The 21,366-nt window shown below is 48.6% G+C and overlaps 1 protein-coding gene across 1 annotated transcript in view; it reads right to left on the minus strand.

The window, feature by feature from the left end:
• Positions 1-21,366, minus strand: part of CNOT1 (CCR4-NOT transcription complex subunit 1) — a 1,177,977-nt gene that overhangs the window by 782,486 nt on the left and 374,125 nt on the right. Inside the window, exon 12 of the mRNA XM_069215998.1 lies at positions 9,840-9,967. Coding sequence (XP_069072099.1) covers positions 9,840-9,967 — 128 coding nt within the window. The remainder of the gene's footprint in view (positions 1-9,839; positions 9,968-21,366) is intronic.

The raw sequence follows: 21,366 nt of genomic DNA on the forward strand, positions 1-21,366 counted from the left end.
TAGTAGGCGCGTAACAGTCCTTACTTAGTATGAATGGTTCATTGGTAATAGAGCTATCATTGTTTGACAGGCTTGAATACGGGCTGAGCTGGGAAACACTAGTCCTAAATGTGCATTGAGAATTGCTCCTAGATAGGGCTGTATCTGGCGAGGTTGAAGATGGGATTTGAGTTAATTGATGGTGAATACTAGAGTGTGTAGGAGATGAACTGGGAGTTGAGTGTGATGCTGACAATGTTGGACGGTATTGGCTTTGAAAAGCCAATTATCCAAGTAAGGGAAGACATGAATGTGTTGTCTTCAGAGGTGTGCAGCCACTACCACAAGACATTTTTTGAGCACCCTGGGAGCGGTTGTGACCCCGAAAGATAAGACCTTGAACTGGTAATGTTTTCTTGCAACCACAAATCTGAGGTATTTGTGGTGTGCAAGATGGACAGAATTTGTAAAATAAGCACCCTTTAGGTCTAACGCTGTAATAAAATTACCTTGTTGGAGAAGGGGAATGACATCTTTGAGAGTGACCATATGGAAGTACTCTGACAGGATGTAATGGTTTAAGGTTCTGAGAGACCTTTTGGGTATTAGGAAATACAGGGAGTAAACTCCCATACCATGATGTTTTAATAAAACTGGTTGTCTGGCTCCTTTAAGAAGAGTACTTTCTTTTTGAGGAGAAAAATTTTCTTGGGAAAGTCCGAGTAACAAGAGGGTGTGTTTGGCAAGGTGGGAGTGCGCTACAAACAGTAACCATATTGGATAATTGAACGTACACTGATCTGTGGTAGTTTGAGACCATTGAGGTAAAAAATGTTGTAGCCTTCCCCCTACAAGAGTGGTGCAAGATGGTGGGAGGTAGAGCCAGTCATTGTTTGGTGGTGCATGAGGAGGCTCTAGATCTTGATGGCTTTACTCGACATTTGTTATAATTTCCTCTATAGGAACCTCTATAACATCTGGGTATGATTGAGAGGTGGGTGTTTTTGTGGAAATTACCTGTGTGTGTGCCGGCTTGGAGTGCACCCATTGCTTTGGCAGTTTGATTATCCTTTTTTAGCTTTTCCAGTGTGGTACCAACTTGAGGGCCAAATAAGTGCTCTTTTTCAAAGGGCATGTTTAACACTGCCTACTGTACTTCTGGTTTTTAGTCTGAGCAACTGAGCAAGGCAAGTCGTCTTATGATGATGTTGGTATTAATATTGCGTGCGGCTTTATCAGCAACATCCAGCACACATCTAACAGAATTATTGGTAATAAATTTGCCTTTCATGTACAATTTCTGTACCTTTTTTCTGACGTTCCTCAGGGAGATATCCCAGTGTGCCCGGACATAGCAAGATAGTAACACCTGGGCGTTAGCAATATGCCAGTGATTGGCTGCTTGAGCTTCTACCCTTTTACCTGCTGTATCAGGCTTTGTTACTTTCCTTCTCAGGGGGGGCGGGGGGGGGGGGGTGTCTACTGTTGATTAGCGGTTAGCCCATTTGCGAGCAGTTGAGGCAACAATGTAGTCAGGAGGAATCTGAGCCTCGACAAATAAAGTGATCACTTGTGCTCTCACTGGTTCTTTTAAGAATGCCTGTGCATGCCTGGGATCATGGGAAGAAACAGGCTTTCCTCGAGTGTTGTGCCCAGGGTATCAAGTAGAAAGTCTATCGGATCAGTATAAATGTGTATGTCATGAAACACAGCAGCTCTAGTTATGACCTGGTGATACGAGGTGAAATCCTCAGGTGGCAAGAGTCTAGCTGGGTAGAGATCTGGATCATTAGGTGTAATAGGATCCGGATCATATGTATCCCATGGGCTGGGTCATCTAACATGTCTCTTGAGTCATTAGCCACACCTGGGGGTGAATTAGGTGGAGTAAATCTCGAAGAAGGGGTAGATGGTGGAGGAGAAAGATCTGGAGAAGGTGGAGAGGATTGAGAAGGCTTTGGGAGAGATGGAGCCTTGTACTTGGTACGCTGTTTAGGAGGTCGGGTCAAGCGCCTCTTGAAAGGTCAATTTCTTCTTTAGAGGAACAGGGGTTCATGTTATAATACGTCCTGTTCCTTCTTGAATCTGAAGTTGGTGCTGTCCAGCATCTATAACTTCCAAAACTGATTTCATCAGTGAAACGGTGGTTCAACATTGTCCAGAATCAAGTGAAGTCTTTAAAAATGTTCGGATCCGAAGATTTGTTCGTGGCATCATTTAGGCTCGGAAGCAGAGGATGGCAGGTTTTTCCATAGGTGCCAAAGAACGAGTTACTTACCTTCGGTAACGACTTTTCTGGTGGATACATTAGCTACCTGTGGATTCCTCACCTAATGAATACTCCCATGGCGCCAGCATTCGACGGAAATCTTCTTCCTAGCTTCTGCACGTCGACGAGGACGTCACATTTGCCCACGCGACGCCGTCTGACGTCATACAGGCAATAAGAGGTCCTCGCCGACATCAGTACCAACATTTTTTACGTGCCTGAGAACAATAATCCAATGCAATGAAAGATAAAGGCAACATCTCATAACATTGTAAACTACACATCTTTGCAAGAAGATAGCTATAGATTTAATAAAACATTTTTTTTTTTTTTTTTAAACAATACATATATACACTAAATATGTATATACAAAAATAAATATATACAAATATCCAAATATACATAACCTATTGCAGTCCTAAAGACCAAGAGGAGCACACCCAAGGATTACTTGGTAAGACCAAAAATGCAACGGGGAGGCGGGTGGGACCGTGAGGAATCCACAGGTAGCTAATGTATCCACCAGAAAAGTCGTTACCGAAGGTAAGTAACTCGTTCTTCTGATGGATACAACTACTTGTGGATTCCTCACCTAATGAATAGAGTCCCAAAGCAGTACCGCGCCCCGAGGTGGGTGCCTGAATGGTCAAACCAAGAAATCCTGCAGCACTGACCGTGCAAAATGGCCGTCCCTTCTAACCTCAGAGTCCAAGCAGTAATGTTTCGCAAAAGTGTGAAGGGACGACCAAGTTGCGGCCTTGCAGATGTCGACCACAGGAACACCCCTAGCCAAGGCCGAAGTGGCCGACTTAGCCCTGGTGGAATGAGTTCTAATACCATCAGGAGGATCCTTCTTTGCTAAAGAGTAACAAATTTTAATGCAAAGAACAACCCACCTGGAGAGTGTTCTCTTGTGGACTGCCTTTCCTCTCGCCCACGTATCCGATGAAAAGCTGATCATCCAGCCTGAAATCCTTCGTTCTGTCTATGAAGAAGCTTAACGCCCTCTTTGGGTCCAAGCGATGAAGTCTCTCTTCTTCCTTTAAAGGATGAGGCGGAGGATAGAACCTGGACAGAGTAATTGTCTGGGCCAAATGAAAGGGTGAAACAACCTTCGGAAGGAAAGCAGCCTTGGTCCTCAACACCACCTTATCCCCATAAAAAGTTGTATAAGGGGGTTTTACAGATAAAGCCTGCAACTCACTCTCTCCTTGCAGATGTTATGGCCACCAGGAAAACTGTTTTAATAACTAAGACCCTTAAGGGGCAAGAATGCATACGCTCAAAAGGGGACCCCATAAGGAAAGTCAGGACCAAGGACAAATCCCATTGAGGCATAACGAAGGGTTTTGGAGGGTATTTATTCATAAGGCCCTTCAAGAATCTAAGCACTATAGGAGATTTAAATAACAATGGTTGGTCTGGAAGACAAATGAAGGCTGACAAGGCAGACAAGTAACCTTTAATAGTAGCCACTGCACAACCTTTCTGCGCTAAAGACAAAGCAAAAGATAAAACATCTGATATATGAGCACGTAAGGGATCAATCTGTCTCTCCCCACACCATACCACAAATTTAGACCACCTACTAGCGTAGATAGTTTTAGTGGAGTGTCGCCTGGCCGCTAAGAGAACATCCACTACATCAGGTGGGAGAGAGAAGGAACTCAGGTTGCCCCGTTCAATCTCCAGGCATGAAGGTGCAGGCTCTGGAGGTTGGGGTGTAAAACCTGCCCCTGCGACTGCGAGAGGAGGCCTGCCCTGAGAGGGAGACGGAGAGGAGGGCACATTGAGAGTTGAAGAAGGTCGGAATACCACACCCTCCTTGGCCAATCCGGAGCTATTAAAATGACTTGGTCCCGGTCTTGGCGAATTTTCCTCAATACTCGAGGAATCAAGGGTATGGGGGGAAACGCGTAAAGCAACTGGTCGCACCAGGTTCTCTGAAACGCATCCCCCAACGCCCCCTGCACCGGATACTGGAGGCTTCAGAATAACGGACAGTGCGAGTTCTCCCGGGTGGCAAACAGATCTATCCGAGGAACCCCCCACAACTGGAAGATCCGACGGACTTGATCTGGATGGAGACGCCACTCGTGGTCGGCCGAGAAATGGCGACTAAGACTGTCCACACGTACATTCAAGACTCCGGCCAGATGATTTGCTACCAAGCAAATCTGATGGTCCTTTACCCAGGACCATAGTCGAAGAGCTTCTCTGCAGAGAAGGTACGACCCTACTCCTCCCTGCTTGTTTATATACCACATCGCGGTAGTATTGTCCGTCAGGACCTGAACCGACTGACCGCGAAGGGAAGGGAGGAAGGCCTTGAGAGCCAGACGTACAGCCCGCAACTCCAACAGATTGATATGAAAAATCTGTTCCTCTGGAGACCAAAGCCCTTTGATCTCCAGATCCCCCAGATGAGCTCCCCACCCTAGAGTGGAAGCATCCGTTATGACCGTGGTCACTGGTGGCGACTGCATGAACGGCCTTCCTTGAGAAAGATTGTCACCCGCAATCCACCACTTCAAGTCCGTAGCAGCATCTCTGGAGATCTTGACAGAACCTTCGAGATCTCCTTTGTGTTGAGACCACTGCCTTCGGAAGCACCACTGAAGAGCCCTCATGTGCCAGCGAGCATGCGTGACCAACAGTATGCAGGAGGCAAACAGGACGAGCAGACAAAGGACCTTGAGGACTGGAACGACTGCTCCAATTCGAAACATTGGAACCAACTCCTGAATATCTTGAATCCGCTGAGGCGGAGGAAAGGCTCGATCCAATGATGTATCCAGTACTGCCCCTATGAACAGGAGGCGTTGAGAGGGCTCTAGGTGAGACTTGGGCACATTCACCGTAAAGCCCAGATCGAACAACAACTGGGTTGTCGACTGTAGATGGTGCAACACAAGCTCCGGCGACTTGGCTTTGATCAACCAGTCGTCTAGGTAAGGAAATACTGCTATCCCCTTCCTCCTGAGCTCTGCCGCAACCACCGACATCACCTTCGTGAAGGCTCGAGGTGCTGAAGTAAGACCAAACGGGAGGACCGCAAACTGATAGTGCTGCGACCCCACCACAAAACTGAGATACTTCCTGTGCGACTTGAGAATCGGGATGTGAAAGTAAGCATCCTGCAAGTCGACAGACACCATCCAATCTCGCTTGTTCAACGCCAAAAGCACCTGAGCTAGGGTCAGCATCTTGAACTTTTCCTGTTTGAGGAACCAATTCAAAATCCTCAGGTCCAGGATTGGTCGCAATCGACCATCCTTCTTGGGAATCCGGAAGTACCTGGAGTAACAACCTTCACCCTTTTCCTGCTCTGGAACCAACTCCACCGCGCCCTTTGAAAGGAGGACTTGAACCTCCTGCTCTAACAACAGGAGGTGTTTAAATGCTTTTGAACAATAAGATGGGTGGGGCGGGATGGGGGGTGGAAACTCCCAAAAGTGAAGGGTGTAGCCTTTTCCCACAATGCTGGTAACCCAGGTGTCTGATGTGATAACTTCCCACTTGTGAAGAAAATGCAGTAACCTTCCCCCTACAGGAGAGTGAGTGAGTGGGAATTGGTGGAAGCCTAAGGCTGCTTCCCCTGCTGCAACCCTCCAGAGGACGGGGAAGAGGCAGAGTGCTGCTGAGAGGCTCCCCTGGTACGGACCCTACCCCTCCCTCTAATTGATCTAAAGGTGAGAGAGGAGGTAGGTTGTTGGAATCTCCCCCGAAAGGAAGAGGAGGATGAGCCACGACCAAATCCTCGAAACCTCCTAAAAAACCTGGAGGAGGCAGAAGAAGCGGCTTGCAGTCCTAATGACTTGGCCGTGGCCCTGCTTTCTTTAAACCTCTCCAAGGCCGAATCCGCTTTGGCACCAAAAAGTTTGTCCCCCTCAAACGGGAGGTCCAACAGGGTCGACTGCACGTCCGAAGAAAACCCCGAGTTGTGAAGCCAAGCCTGTTTCCTCGCAACCACCGCCGTGCCCATTGCTCTAGCCACTGAGTCAGTTGTATCCAACCCAGATTGGATAACCTGGGTTGCAGCAGCCTGAGCATTCGACACGATATTCAAGAGTCCTTGAGGAAGCTCCGGATGCAATGATGTTATCTCGTCCATAAGAGCATAGATGTACCTCCCCAAGATACATGTAGCTTTGGTGGACTTCAGCGCCATGCTACAAGATGAAAATATTTTCTTCGACTGAGTCGAACTTTTTGGAGTCTCTGTCCCCCGGCACTGTTGGAAAAGATCCAGGCGCAGATCTAGCAGAGCAGGAAGCCTGGACCACCAAGCTCTCCGGCGTAGGGTGTCTGGACAGAAAGCCAGGGTCAGATGGTGCAGCCCGATACCTCCCGGCCACATATCTATTAACAGCCGAGGAAGATACCAGCTTCTTCCAGACCTCCAATACCGGTTCAAGCAAAGCCTCGTTGAATGGTAAAAGAGGCTCTGCCGCAGTAGAGGCCGGATGTAGGACCTCAGTTAGTAAATTTTGTTTCGCCTCAGCCACCGGCAAAGGCAGTTCAAGGAAGTTAGCCGCCTCCCTTACTACAGCATGAAAAGTGGCTGCCTCCTCAGTATACTCCCCTAGAGATGACAAGTCCCACTCAGGGGAAGTATCAAGGCCACTAGCTGTATCCAGTCCATGAAGACCTTCAGAATCCTCAATTTCACCTTCTTCCAGGACCCGTTGATATTCCTGTTCCTCCAAGAGACGGAGAGCACGTCTCCTAGAATGTAACCTCTCCTCAATACGCGGCGTCGACATGCCGTCTGCCGAAGTCGAGGAACGGCGCTGATCGCCGGATCCATCCGACGCCATGTCAGGCGCCACAGGAAGCTTCGACGCCGAGCTAGGAGCCGGATGAAGAGAGGTGCGTCTCGGAGTCTCAGATGGTCCTGACGGGGTCACGGGCCGAAACCCCGAAGTCGATGGAGCTGATGCCTCCGGGGCCAAAACCTCTGGAGCCACGGGAGCCGACACCGGCACCGAGCCCACATTCCCCAAGGGGAGAAAGGGCATGAAGGGTGCGGGCTGTAGCGGCGCCGGAGCACCCAAGCTGAAAGCCAACGGGCCCGAAGGACCAGTCGGAGCACTGCCTGGAGCCATCTGTTGGAAGATGGTGAACATCGCATTTAAAAATGTGCTATTATCGGCTTCAGGGGCTGGGAAAGCCGGATACTGGGGTGCCTGGATCGAAGGCGAACCCGACGCCGGCCTCAACGTCTGCGACGCCGGAGAGAACAACTGAGGCTGTGGCACCTCAAACACTGAAGACGTCTGCCCAGGCGAAGTCGGCGAAGCTGGAGAAGGCAACGGCGTCGATGGATGTGGAGTGACTGTGGGACTGACCTCCCAAGTCTTCCGACGGCGACCTCGATCGAGACCTCTCCTTGCTCGAATGGCGTCGTGAGTAACGACGGTGACGGGAGTCTCGATGACGCCGATGAGACATCGGCGAGGAGACATCGGCGAGGAGGACTTTCTATGATGTCTCTTCTCCTTTCTCTTCGACTTCGCCATAAAGAGTTTGGCTTCACGCTCCTTCAGGGCTTTCGGATTCATGTGTTGACATGAATCACATGTAGCTACGTCGTGGTCGGAACTTAAGCACCACAAGCAGTCCGAATGTGGGTCAGTAATGGACATCTTGCCCCCACACTCCCGACAGGGCTTGAAACCAGACTTCCTCTGAGACATAGTAACCTCAGAGAAAAAAACACGCAGCAGAAACACACACTAACTTCGAAAGCAACAGTAGCTCCCTCGAAGATAACCGTTTCGAATGGCACGGAAAAAAGGGAACTGACGTCGGCGAGGACCTCTTATTGCCTTTATGACGTCAGACGGCGTCGCGTGGGCAAATGTGACGTCCAGAAGCTAGGAAGAAGATTTCCGTCGAATGCTTGCGCCATGGGAGTATTCATTAGGTGAGGAATCCACAGGTAGTTGTATCCATCAGAAATGGCCAGTACCAAAGCACCAAGTGCAATCGGTGGGGCCAAGGTAGAGGTACAGGCACCTGAGGTTGATGTCGAAGATTTGCATTTGGCCTTTTTTTGTGCCAAACCTAAGGGCAGGGCACCCAAAGGATTTTCTTGGCTCAGACTATTGACAAAGGCAGTGGTGGACAAGTGACCACTTTAAATGCTTTCTTTACCAGGGTCGAAGGGGACTTTTTACTCCTGGTCTGCACCGACTGCAACAGTTGACTTTTGATGTCAGACTGAACATCCCAGTCAGTCTGATGGAGAAGGCCTGTTCTTGCTGTAGGTCCTCCTGCACAAGCTCAGATGGATATGTCCATTGTGTCTTCTGGAGGCCCAAATGCCATTTCCATCCGACAAGCTCTTCGGTCAGTGTTTTCTTCGACTGAAAAAAAATCAACATGGGTTGCAGGTATGCTTGTTGTGGTCGAAGAAGAGAGACTAATTACACACATCGTGGTGGTCTTCCATCAGGTATGCATAGCTGGATGTCACACAGAGGAGATAGGTCCAAAGAGGGCCCGAGGAGGAGACGTACGCCCTGAGGGGCAGAGAATCAATTCCAGATATAAGTTGAACCAAATGCAGAGTGTAGGGAAGAAGACACAATCAACCTATACAGACCGTGACAGAAGCACGGAGAGAGAACCGTTTTGGATCGTATTGAACCAAGATCTCCAAGCAAAAGGCACACGCATCCGAACCAGACGGCAGAGAGAAAATCTAGCAAAGGACTCGATGCCCATGCGCAGGATTACCAAGAGGAGGAGTCCTTCGATCCTGTGACTCCGAACGCTTCTTCGAAGAAAAACAAGGTGTATCACGCGAACCAAAAACCAGATGGCACGCTTATGCATAGCATGTGTATCTACAGCCACACACGTCATTGAACTAACCGGTCTCTTTAGATTTCTGGCACAGTTCCACATCGCCACCCTTTCGCATCGATCCCACTCATATCCGAACATTTTGATTCCAAGGTTACTGTAAGTTTACACTCGTTTTCCTTGATCATTGAACAGAAGCACTCAATGCTGCTTGGGAACTAAATGCCAGAAAAACACAGACAGTGATCACATGGGATCACATAACTAAACAGGGACAGAATAATGCCTCTAGTCAACGCCCAGGGAGAAAACAAAAAAGAAAAAAAAGGGAAAGTTTCAACTCCAAAATAGTACGCAATGTAAACTGGACTGTATGAATCAAGCAAGAGGACCACATTAAAAAAAATGCAATAAAGTTAGACGATCGTCTTTCCATGATGAAGAAAATCTATGAAAAGTAAAGTAGCTGGGACTTCACGCAAGGACTTCAAATGATTCATCACAAGTGAAGGCACAACTACAATCAATTAAAATCCTCTCTTCAATGCTTGTTGGTTCTAAATAACGAATGGCTAAACCCAAGAGTTCAAGGCCATCTCAGCAGAGGTTTCAATACAGGTTCAGCATCAATTAAGTATTAAAATCAATACAAAAGCATTTTAGTATGGCATTCAATAGCAAGATACCACTATAGAGAAGATGACTGAGGAATAAGCACCAGGAAATAGCTTATGTAGGATGTGTAGGTATACAGATTTTGAATATTAAACAATCTTACCAAGTGGCAATTTCCCGATTATCATCCTCTGGAGGTGCTTTCAGGATGTCGATTGAAACAGAGTGGAAAGGATAGTCCGCAAAACAGAAGATTTCAGGATTTAGAAGGGAATGCTGAATGAAAGACAACTGTGTAAAAAAAAAGAATTAACATTTAAAGTCAAATCAGTCTAACGTTACTTTCCATTACCAGAATGTATTCAAATTCATGCAAAAAGCTGACAATATCAGTAGGTCAAGGGAATTAACTGAGAATTAACTGTACAACAGAATAAAAATGAAATGACTACTCAGAACAAAATCGGCAACATGGTATTTTATGCAGTCCTTTATTAGTGTCACACTTGTGCAGCAAATCAGGTAAAGGAGGATCTTGCAAAAGTAGAGAAAGTGTACAGAGGACATTTGACTGGATACTGTAGGAAAGTCTCTTGACACGGTCACACCCCTACTAAACAGGTCCCCAGTGCCACATCTCTTTCCCTAAAACTGCACAGTAGGTTTTCCCTATTGGCAAGTGTAGGAAGTTGGCTCTGTATGTGCTATTTCAAAGTAAGGAATAGCATGCACAGAGTCCAAGGGTTCCCCTTAGAGGTAAAATAGTGGTAAAAATAGATAATACTAATGCTCTATTTTGTGGTAGTGTGGTCGAGCAGTAGGCTTATCCAAGGAGTAGTGTTAAGCATTTGTTGTACATACACATAGACAATAAATGAGGTACACACACTCGGAGACAAATCCAGCCAATAGGTTTTTGTATAGAAAAATATATTTTCTTAGTTTATTTTAAGAACCACAGGTTCAAATTCTACATGTAATATCTCATTCGAAAGGTATTGCAGGTAAGTACTTTAGGAACTTCAAATCATCAAAATTGCATGTATACTTTTCAAGTTATTCACAAATAGCTGTTTTAAAAGTGGACACAGTGCAATTTTCACAGTTCCTAGGGGAGGTAAGTATTTGTTAGGTTAACCAGGTAAGTAAGACACTTACAGGGCTTAGTTCTTGGTCCAAGGTAGCCCACCGTTGGGGGTTCAGAGCAACCCCAAAGTCACCACACCAGCAGCTCAGGGCCGGTCAGGTGCAGAGTTCAAAGTGGTGCCCAAAACGCATAGGCTAGAATGGAGAGAAGGGGGTGCCCCGGTTCCGGTCTGCTTGCAGGTAAGTACCCGCGTCTTCGGAGGGCAGACCAGGGGGGTTTTGTAGGGCACCGGGGGGGACACAAGTCCACACAGAAATTTCACCCTCAGCGGCACGGGAGCGGCCGGGTGCAGTGTAGAAACAAGCGTCGGGTTCGCAATGTTAGTCTATGAGAGATCTCGGGATCTCTTCAGCGCTGCAGGCAGGCAAGGGGGGGATTCCTCGGGGAAACCTCCACTTGGGTAAGGGAGAGGGACTCCTGGGGGTCACTTCTCCAGTGAAAGTCCGGTCCTTCAGGTCCTGGGGGCTGCGGGTGCAGGGTCTCTCCCAGGCGTCAGGACTTTAGGTTCAAAGAGTCGCGGTCAGGGGAAGCCTCGGGATTCCCTCTGCAGGCGGCGCTGTGGGGGCTCAGGGGGGACAGGTTTTGGTACTCACAGTATCAGAGTAGTCCTGGGGTCCCTCCTGAGGTGTTGGATCGCCACCAGCCGAGTCGGGGTCACCGGGTGCAGTGTTGCAAGTCTCACGCTTCTTGCGGGGAGCATGCAGGGTTCTTTAAAGCTGCTGGAAACAAAGTTGCAGCTTTTCTTGGAGCAGGTCCGCTGTCCTCGGGAGTTTCTTGTCTTTTCGAAGCAGGGGCACTCCTCAGAGGATGTCGAGGTCGCTGGTCCCTTTGGAAGGCGTCGCTGGAGCAGGATCTTTGGAAGGCAGGAGACAGGCCGGTGAGTTTCTGGAGCCAAGGCAGTTGTCGTCTTCTGGTCTTCCTCTGCAGGGGTTTTCAGCTAGGCAGTCCTTCTTCTTGTAGTTGCAGGAATCTAATTTTCTAGGGTTCAGGGTAGCCCTTAAATACTAAATTTAAGGGCGTGTTTAGGTCTGGGGGGTTAGTAGCCAATGGCTACTAGCCCTGAGGGTGGGTACACCCTCTTTGTGCCTCCTCCCAAGGGGAGGGGGTCACAATCCTAACCCTATCGGGGGAATCCTCCATCTGCAAGATGGAGGATTTCTAAAAGTTAGAGTCACTTCAGCTCAGGACACCTTAGGGGCTGTCCTGACTGGCCAGTGACTCCTCCTTGTTTTTCTCATTATCTTCTCCGGCCTTGCCGCCAAAAGTGGGGCCTGGCCGGAGGGGGCGGGCAACTCCACTAGCTGGAGTGTCCTGCTGGGTTGGCACAAAGGAGGTGAGCCTTTGAGGCTCACCGCCAGGTGTGACAATTCCTGCCTGGGGGAGGTGTTAGCATCTCCACCCAGTGCAGGCTTTGTTACTGGCCTCAGAGTGACAAAGGCACTCTCCCCATGGGGCCAGCAACATGTCTCGGTTTGTGGCAGGCTGCTAAAACTAGTCAGCCTACACAGATAGTCGGTTAAGTTTCAGGGGGCACCTCTAAGGTGCCCTCTGTGGTGTATTTTACAATAAAATGTACACTGGCATCAGTGTGCATTTATTGTGCTGAGAAGTTTGATACCAAACTTCCCAGTTTTCAGTGTAGCCATTACGGTGCTGTGGAGTTCGTGTTTGACAGACTCCCAGACCATATACTCTTATGGCTACCCTGCACTTACAATGTCTAAGGTTTTGTTTAGACACTGTAGGGGTACCATGCTCATGCACTGGTACCCTCACCTATGGTATAGTGCACCCTGCCTTAGGGCTGTAAGGCCTGCTAGAGGGGTGGCTTACCTATACTGCATAGGCAGTGAGAGGCTGGCATGGCACCCTGAGGGGAGTGCCATGTCGACTTACTCGTTTTGTCCTCACTAGCACACACAAGCTGGCAAGCAGTGTGTCTGTGCTGAGTGAGAGGTCTCCAGGGTGGCATAAGACATGCTGCAGCCCTTAGAGACCTTCCTTGGCATCAGGGCCCTTGGTACTAGAAGTACCAGTTACAAGGGACTTATCTGGATGCCAGGGTCTGCCAATTGTGGATACAAAAGTACAGGTTAGGGAAAGAACACGGGTGCTGGGGCCTGGTTAGCAGCCTGGTTAGCGGCCTGGTTAGCAGGCCTCAGCACACTTTCAATTGTAAACATAGCATCAGCAAAGGCAAAAAGTCAGGGGGCAACCATGCCAAGGAGGCATTTCCTTACACAACCCCCCCCCCAAACGAAAGAGGATGAGACTAACCTTTCCCAAGAGAGTCTTCATTTTCTAAGTGGAAGAACCTGGAAAGGCCATCTGCATTGGCATGGGCAGTCCCAGGTCTGTGTTCCACTATAAAGTCCATTCCCTGTAGGGAGATGGACCACCTCAGTTTAGGATTTTCACCTTTCATTTGCATCAGCCATTTGAGAGGTCTGTGGTCAGTTTGAACTAGGAAGTGAGTCCTAAAGAGGTATGGTCTCAGCTTCTTCAGGGACCAAACCACAGCAAAGGCCTCCCTCTCAATGGCACTCCAACGCTGCTCCCTGGGGAGTAACCTCCTGCTAATGAAAGCAACAGGCTGGTCAAGGCCATCATCATTTGTTTGGGACAAAACTGCCCCTATCCCATGTTCAGAGGCATCAGTCTGCACAATGAACTGCTTAGAATAATCTGGAGCTTTGAGAACTGGTGCTGAGCACATTGCTTGTTTCAGGGTGTCAAAGGCCTGTTGGCATTCCACAGTCCAGTTCACTTTCTTGGGCATTTTCTTGGAGGTGAGTTCAGTGAGGGCTGTCACAATGGATCCATATCCCTTCACAAACCTCCTGTAATACCCAGTCAAGCCAAGGAATGCCCTGACTTGAGTCTGGGTTTTTGGAGCTACCCAGTCCAGAATAGTCTGGATCTTGGGTTGGAGTGGCTGAACTTGGCCTCCACCTACAAGGTGTCCCAAGTAAACCACAGTTCCCTGCCCTATCTGGCATTTGGATGCCTTGATAGAGAGGCCTGCAGATTGCAGAGCCTTCAAAACCTTCTTCAGGTGGACCAGGTGATCCTGCCAGGTGGAGCTGAAGACAGCAATATCATCAAGATAAGCTGTGCTAAAGGACTCCAAGCCAGCAAGGACTTGATTCACCAACCTTTGGAAGGTGGCAGGGGCATTCTTTAAACCAAAGGGCATAACAGTAAACTGATAATGCCCATCAGGTGTGGAGAATGCTGTCTTTTCTTTTGCTCCAGGTGCCATTTTTATTTGCCAGTACCCTGCTGTCAAGTCAAAGGTACTTAGAAATTTGGCAGCACCTAATTTATCAATGAGCTCATCAGCTCTTGGAATTGGATGGGCATCTGTCTTGGTGACAGAATTGAGTCCTCTGTAGTCCACACAAAACCTCATCTCTTTCTTTCCATCTTTGGTGTGAGGTTTGGGGACTAAGACCACTGGGCTAGCCCAGGGGCTGTCAGAGCGCTCAATTACTCCCAATTCCAGCATCTTGTGGACTTCCACCTTGATGCTTTCCTTAACATGGTCAGATTGTCTAAAGATTTTGTTTTTGACAGGCATGCTGTCTCCTGTGTCCACATCATGGGTACACAGGTGTGTCTGACCAGGGGTTAAGGAGAAGAGTTCAGGAAACTGTTGTAGGACTCTCCTACAATCAGCTTGCTGTTGGCCAGAGAGGGTGTCTGAGTAGATCACTCCATCTACTGTGCCATCTTTTGGGTCTGATGACAGAAGATCAGGGAGAGGTTCACTCTCTGCCTCCTGATCCTCATCTGTTACCATCAACAGATTGACATCAGCCCTGTCGTGGAAGAGCTTAAGGCGGTTCACATGGATCACCCTCTTGGGGCTCCTGCTTGTGCCCAGGTCCACCAGGTAGGTGACCTGACTCTTCCTTTCTAGTACTGGGTAAGGGCCACTCCATTTGTCCTGGAGTGCCCTGGGAGCCACAGGCTCCAGAACCCAGACTTTCTGCCCTGGTTGGAACTCAACCAGTGCAGCCTTTTGGTCATACCAAAACTTCTGGAGCTGTTGGCTGGCCTCAAGGTTTTTGGTTGCCTTTTCCATGTACTCTGCCATTCTAGAGCGAAGGCCAAGTACATAGTCCACTATGTCCTGTTTAGGCTCATGGAGAGGTCTCTCCCAGCCTTCTTTAACAAGGGCAAGTGGTCCCCTTACAGGATGACCAAACAGAAGTTCAAAGGGTGAGAATCCTACTCCCTTCTGTGGCACCTCTCTGTAAGCGAAAAGCAGACATGGCAAGAGGACATCCCATCTCCTTTTGAGCTTTTCTGGGAGCCCCATGATCATGCCTTTTAATGTCTTGTTGAATCTCTCAACCAAGCCATTAGTTTGTGGATGGTATGGTGTAGTGAATTTATAAGTCACTCCACACTCATTCCACATGTGCTTTAGGTATGCTGACATGAAGTTGGTACCTCTGTCAGACACCACCTCCTTAGGGAAACCCACTCTGGTAAAGATACCAATGAGGGCCTTGGCTACTGCAGGGGCAGTAGTCGACCTAAGGGGAATAGCTTCAGGATACCTGGTAGCATGATCCACTACTACCAGGATATACATATTTCCTGAGGCTGTGGGAGGTTCCAGTGGACCAACTATGTCCACACCCACTCTTTCAAAGGGAACCCCCACCACTGGAAGTGGAATGAGGGGGGCCTTTGGATGCCCACCTGTCTTACCACTGGCTTGACAGGTGGGGCAGGAGAGGCAAAACTCCTTAACCATGTTGGACATATTGGGCCAGTAGAAGTGGTTGTCTAACCTCTCCCACGTCTTGGTTTGTCCCAAATGTCCAGCAAGGGGAATGTCATGGGCCAATGTTAGGATGAACTTCCTGAACAGCTGAGGCACTACCACTCTCCTAGTGGCACCAGGTTTGGGGTCTCTGGCCTCAGTGTACAGGAGTCCATCTTCCCAATAGACCCTATGCGTTCCAGTTTTCTTGCCTTTGGACTCTTCAGCAGCTTGCTGCCTAAGGCCTTCAAGAGAGGGACAGGTTTCTTGTCCCTTACACAGCTCTTCCCTTGAGGGTCCCCCTGGGCCTAAGAGCTCAACCTGATAAGGTTCAAGCTCCAAAGGCTCAGTTCCCTCAGAGGGCAGAACTTCTTCCTGAGAAGAGAGGTTCCCTTTCTTTTGCTGTGTTGCAGTTGGTTTCCCAACTGACTTTCCTGTTCTCTTGGTAGGCTGGGCCATTCTTCCAGACTCCAGCTCTACTTGTTCACCCTGTGCCTTGCACTGTGCTCTTGTTTTCACACACACCAGTTCAGGGATGCCCAGCATTGCTGCATGGGTTTTTAGTTCTACCTCAGCCCATGCTGAGGACTCCAGGTCATTTCCAAGCAGACAGTCCACTGGGATATTTGAGGAGACCACCACCTGTTTCAGGCCATTGACCCCTCCCCATTCTAAAGTAACCATTGCCATGGGATGTACTTTTCTCTGATTGTCAGCGTTGGTGACTGTGTAAGTTTTTCCAGTCAGGTATTGGCCAGGGGAAACCAGTTTCTCTGTCACCATGGTGACACTGGCACCTGTATCCCTCAGGCCCTCTATTCTAGTCCCATTAATTAAGAGTTGCTGTCTGTATTTTTGCATGTTAGGCGGCCAGACAGCTAGTGTGGCTAAATCCACCCCACCCTCAGAAACTAGAGTAGCTTCAGTGTGGACCCTGATTTGCTCTGGGCACACTGTTGATCCCACTTGGAGACTAGCCATACCAGTGTTACCTGGATGGGAGTTTGGAGTGGAACCTTTCTTGGGACAGGCCTTGTCTCCAGTTTGGTGTCCATGCTGTTTACAGCTATGACACCAGGCCTTTTTGGGATCAAAGTTTTTACCCTTGTACCCACTGTTTTGTGAAGAGGCTCTGGGCCCACCCTCCTGTGCAGGTTTTTGGGGGCCTGTAGAAGACTCTTTACTATTTTTAGTTTTGGCTGTCTCATCACCCTTCCCCTGGGGAGTCTTTGTGACCCCTTTCTTTTGGTCACCCCCTGTTGAAGTCTTGGACACCCTTGTCTTGACCCAATGGTCCGCCTTCTTTCCCAATTCTTGGGGAGAAATTGGTCCTAGGTCTACCAGATGCTGATGCAGTTTATCATTGAAACAATTACTCAATAGGTGTTCTTTCACAAATAAATTGTACAGCCCATCATAATTACTTACACCACTGCCTTGAATCCAACCATCTAGTGTTTTCACTGAGTAGTCAACAAAGTCAACCCAGGTCTGGCTCGAGGATTTTTGAGCCCCCCTGAACCTAATCCTGTACTCCTCAGTGGAGAATCCAAAGCCCTCAATCAGGGTACCCTTCATGAGGTCATAAGATTCTGCATCTTTTCCAGAGAGTGTGAGGAGTCTATCCCTACACTTTCCAGTGAACATTTCCCAAAGGAGAGCACCCCAGTGAGATCTGTTCACTTTTCTGGTTACACAAGCCCTCTCAAAAGCTGTGAACCATTTGGTGATGTCATCACCATCTTCATATTTTGTCACAATCCCTTTGGGGATTTTTAACATGTCAGGAGAATCTCTGACCCTATTTATATTGCTGCCACCATTGATGGGTCCTAGGCCCATCTCTTGTCTTTCCCTTTCTATGGCTAGGAGCTGTCTCTCTAAAGCCAATCTTTTGGCCATCCTGGCTAACAGGAGGTCATCTTCACTGAGAGCATCCTCAGTGATTTCAGAAATGTGGGACCCTCCTGTGAGGGACTCACTATTTCTGACTAACACAGTTGGAGACAGGACTTGAGGGGTCCTGTTCTCCCTATTTAGGACTGGAGGAGGGACATTGGCCTCCAAGTCACTAATTTCTTCCTCTGTGAGGTCATCATCAGAGGGGTTGGCTTTTTCAAACTCTGCCAACAGCTCCTGGAGCTGAATTTTGGTAGGTCTGGAGCCAATGGTTATTTTTTTGATATTACAGAGAGACCTTAGCTCCCTCATCTTAAGATGGAGGTAAGGTGTGGTGTCGAGTTCCACCACCTGCATCTCTGTATCAGACATTATTCTGCTAAGAGTTGGAATACTTTTTAAAGAATCTAAAACTGTTTCTAGAATCTAATTTCAAACTTTTAACAAACTTTTAAACTCTAAAAGACAATGCTAAACAGGGACTTAACACACAAGGCCCTAGCAGGACTTTTAAGAATTTTGAAAAATTTCAAATTGCAAAAATGAATTTCTAATGACAATTTTGGAATTTGTCGTGTGATCAGGTATTGGCTGAGTAGTCCAGCAAATGCAAAGTCTTGTACCCCACCGCTGATCCACCAATGTAGGAAGTTGGCTCTGTATGTGCTATTTCAAAGTAAGGAATAGCATGCACAGAGTCCAAGGGTTCCCCTTAGAGGTAAAATAGTGGTAAAAATAGATAATACTAATGCTCTATTTTGTGGTAGTGTGGTCGAGCAGTAGGCTTATCCAAGGAGTAGTGTTAAGCATTTGTTGTACATACACATAGACAATAAATGAGGTACACACACAGAGACAAATCCAGCCAATAGGTTTTTGTATAGAAAAATATATTTTCTTAGTTTATTTTAAGAACCACAGGTTCAAATTCTACATGTAATATCTCATTCGAAAGGTATTGCAGGTAAGTACTTTAGGAACTTCAAATCATCAAAATTGCATGTATACTTTTCAAGTTATTCACAAATAGCTGTTTTAAAAGTGGACACTTAGTGCAATTTTCACAGTTCCTAGGGGAGGTAAGTATTTGTTAGGTCAACCAGGTAAGTAAGACACTTACAGGGCTTAGTTCTTGGTCCAAGGTAGCCCACCGTTGGGGGTTCAGAGCAACCCCAAAGTCACCACACCAGCAGCTCAGGGCCGGTCAGGTGCAGAGTTCAAAGTGGTGCCCAAAACGCATAGGCTAGAATGGAGAGAAGGGGGTGCCCCGGTTCCGGTCTGCTTGCAGGTAAGTACCCGCGTCTTCGGAGGGCAGACCAGGGGGGTTTTGTAGGGCACCGGGGGGGACACAAGTCCACACAGAAATTTCACCCTCAGCGGCACGGGAGCGGCAGGGTGCAGTGTAGAAACAAGCGTCGGGTTCGCAATGTTAGTCTATGAGAGATCTCGGGATCTCTTCAGCGCTGCAGGCAGGCAAGGGGGGGATTCCTCGGGGAAACCTCCACTTGGGTAAGGGAGAGGGACTCCTGGGGGTCACTTCTCCAGTGAAAGTCCGGTCCTTCAGGTCCTGGGGGCTGCGGGTGCAGGGTCTCTCCCAGGCGTCGGGACTTTAGGTTCAAAGAGTCGCGGTCAGGGGAAGCCTCGGGATTCCCTCTGCAGGCGGCGCTGTGGGGGCTCAGGGGGGACAGGTTTTGGTACTCACAGTATCAGAGTAGTCCTGGGGTCCCTCCTGAGGTGTTGGATCGCCACCAGCCGAGTCGGGGTCGCCGGGTGCAGTGTTGCAAGTCTCACGCTTCTTGCGGGGAGCTTGCAGGGTTCTTTAAAGCTGCTGGAAACAAAGTTGCAGCTTTTCTTGGAGCAGGTCCGCTGTCCTCGGGAGTTTGTCTTTTCGAAGCAGGGGCAGTCCTCAGAGGATGTCGAGGTCGCTGGTCCCTTTGGAAGGCGTCGCTGGAGCAGGATCTTTGGAAGGCAGGAGACAGGCCGGTGAGTTTCTGGAGCCAAGGCAGTTGTCGTCTTCTGGTCTTCCTCTGCAGGGGTTTTCAGCTAGGCAGTCCTTCTTCTTGTAGTTGCAGGAATCTAATTTTCTAGGGTTCAGGGTAGCCCTTAAATACTAAATTTAAGGGCGTGTTTAGGTCTGGGGGGTTAGTAGCCAATGGCTACTAGCCCTGAGGGTGGGTACACCCTCTTTGTGCCTCCTCCCAAGGGGAGGGGGTCACAATCCTAACCCTATTGGGGGAATCCTCCATCTGCAAGATGGAGGATTTCTAAAAGTTAGAGTCACTTCAGCTCAGGACACCTTAGGGGCTGTCCTGACTGGTCAGTGACTCCTCCTTGTTTTTCTCATTATCTTCTCCGGCCTTGCCGCCAAAAGTGGGGCCTGGCCGGAGGGGGCGGGCAACTCCACTAGCTGGAGTGTCCTGCTGGGTTGGCACAAAGGAGGTGAGCCTTTGAGGCTCACCGCCAGGTGTGACAATTCCTGCCTGGGGGAGGTGTTAGCATCTCCACCCAGTGCAGGCTTTGTTACTGGCCTCAGAGTGACAAAGGCACTCTCCCCATGGGGCCAGCAACATGTCTCGGTTTGTGGCAGGCTGCTAAAACTAGTCAGCCTACACAGATAGTCGGTTAAGTTTCAGGGGGCACCTCTAAGGTGCCCTCTGTGGTGTATTTTACAATAAAATGTACACTGGCATCAGTGTGCATTTATTGTGCTGAGAAGTTTGATACCAAACTTCCCAGTTTTCAGTGTAGCCATTATGGTGCTGTGGAGTTCGTGTTTGACAGACTCCCAGACCATATACTCTTATGGCTACCCTGCACTTACAATGTCTAAGGTTTTGTTTAGACACTGTAGGGGTACCATGCTCATGCACTGGTACCCTCACCTATGGTATAGTGCACCCTGCCTTAGGGCTGTAAGGCCTGCTAGAGGGGTGGCTTACCTATACTGCATAGGCAGTGAGAGGCTGGCATGGCACCCTGAGGGGAGTGCCATGTCGACTTACTCGTTTTGTCCTCACTAGCACACACAAGCTGGCAAGCAGTGTGTCTGTGCTGAGTGAGAGGTCTCCAGGGTGGCATAAGACATGCTGCAGCCCTTAGAGACCTTCCTTGGCATCAGGGCCCTTGGTACTAGAAGTACCAGTTACAAGGGACTTATCTGGATGCCAGGGTCTGCCAATTGTGGATACAAAAGTACAGGTTAGGGAAAGAACACGGGTGCTGGGGCCTGGTTAGCAGGCCTCAGCACACTTTCAATTGTAAACATAGCATCAGCAAAGGCAAAAAGTCAGGGGGCAACCATGCCAAGGAGGCATTTCCTTACAGCAAGCCTTTAGCTACCACTACGTGTGCCCCTGGTAAATGGTACCCAGGGAATGAGTTACTAAAGGAAGGTCCCAGAGGGCTGCAGCACGAAATCTGCCACCCTCAGGGACACCCTCACTAAGTGCATAGTCCAGCTGTCGCAGACTGCTTCTTGGTACAGAACTAAAATGAAAACACGACATGGCACACAACCTGAGTGCCCCGTCCCCTTTACACTGCATGTATTATATCAAAGTCACACCTCTAACAGGTCTTTAGGCCCTAAAGGAAGGGTGCGTTATATTACATGTGAGGGCATACCTGCATGAGTATATATTCCTCTCCTACATCTGTCAATTCTCAGTAAGACTAAGGAAAAAGTGGAACCATTGTAATTAAGTGTGCTTGACACTGATTTTTACAATTTCCCCAGCTACAAGACGGCTTCATTGACAACAGGGATGTTTAGTATCAAACATGTTGTATTAATAAACTCACTGAATCCAGTGGATTTAATACATGCACTCAGAGGGCAGGTTCAAGGTGCCTCCTGGAAAACCTATC

The sequence above is a fragment of the Pleurodeles waltl genome, chromosome 12 (genome assembly GCF_031143425.1).
Source record: "Pleurodeles waltl isolate 20211129_DDA chromosome 12, aPleWal1.hap1.20221129, whole genome shotgun sequence".
Lineage (NCBI taxonomy): Eukaryota > Metazoa > Chordata > Amphibia > Caudata > Salamandridae > Pleurodeles > Pleurodeles waltl.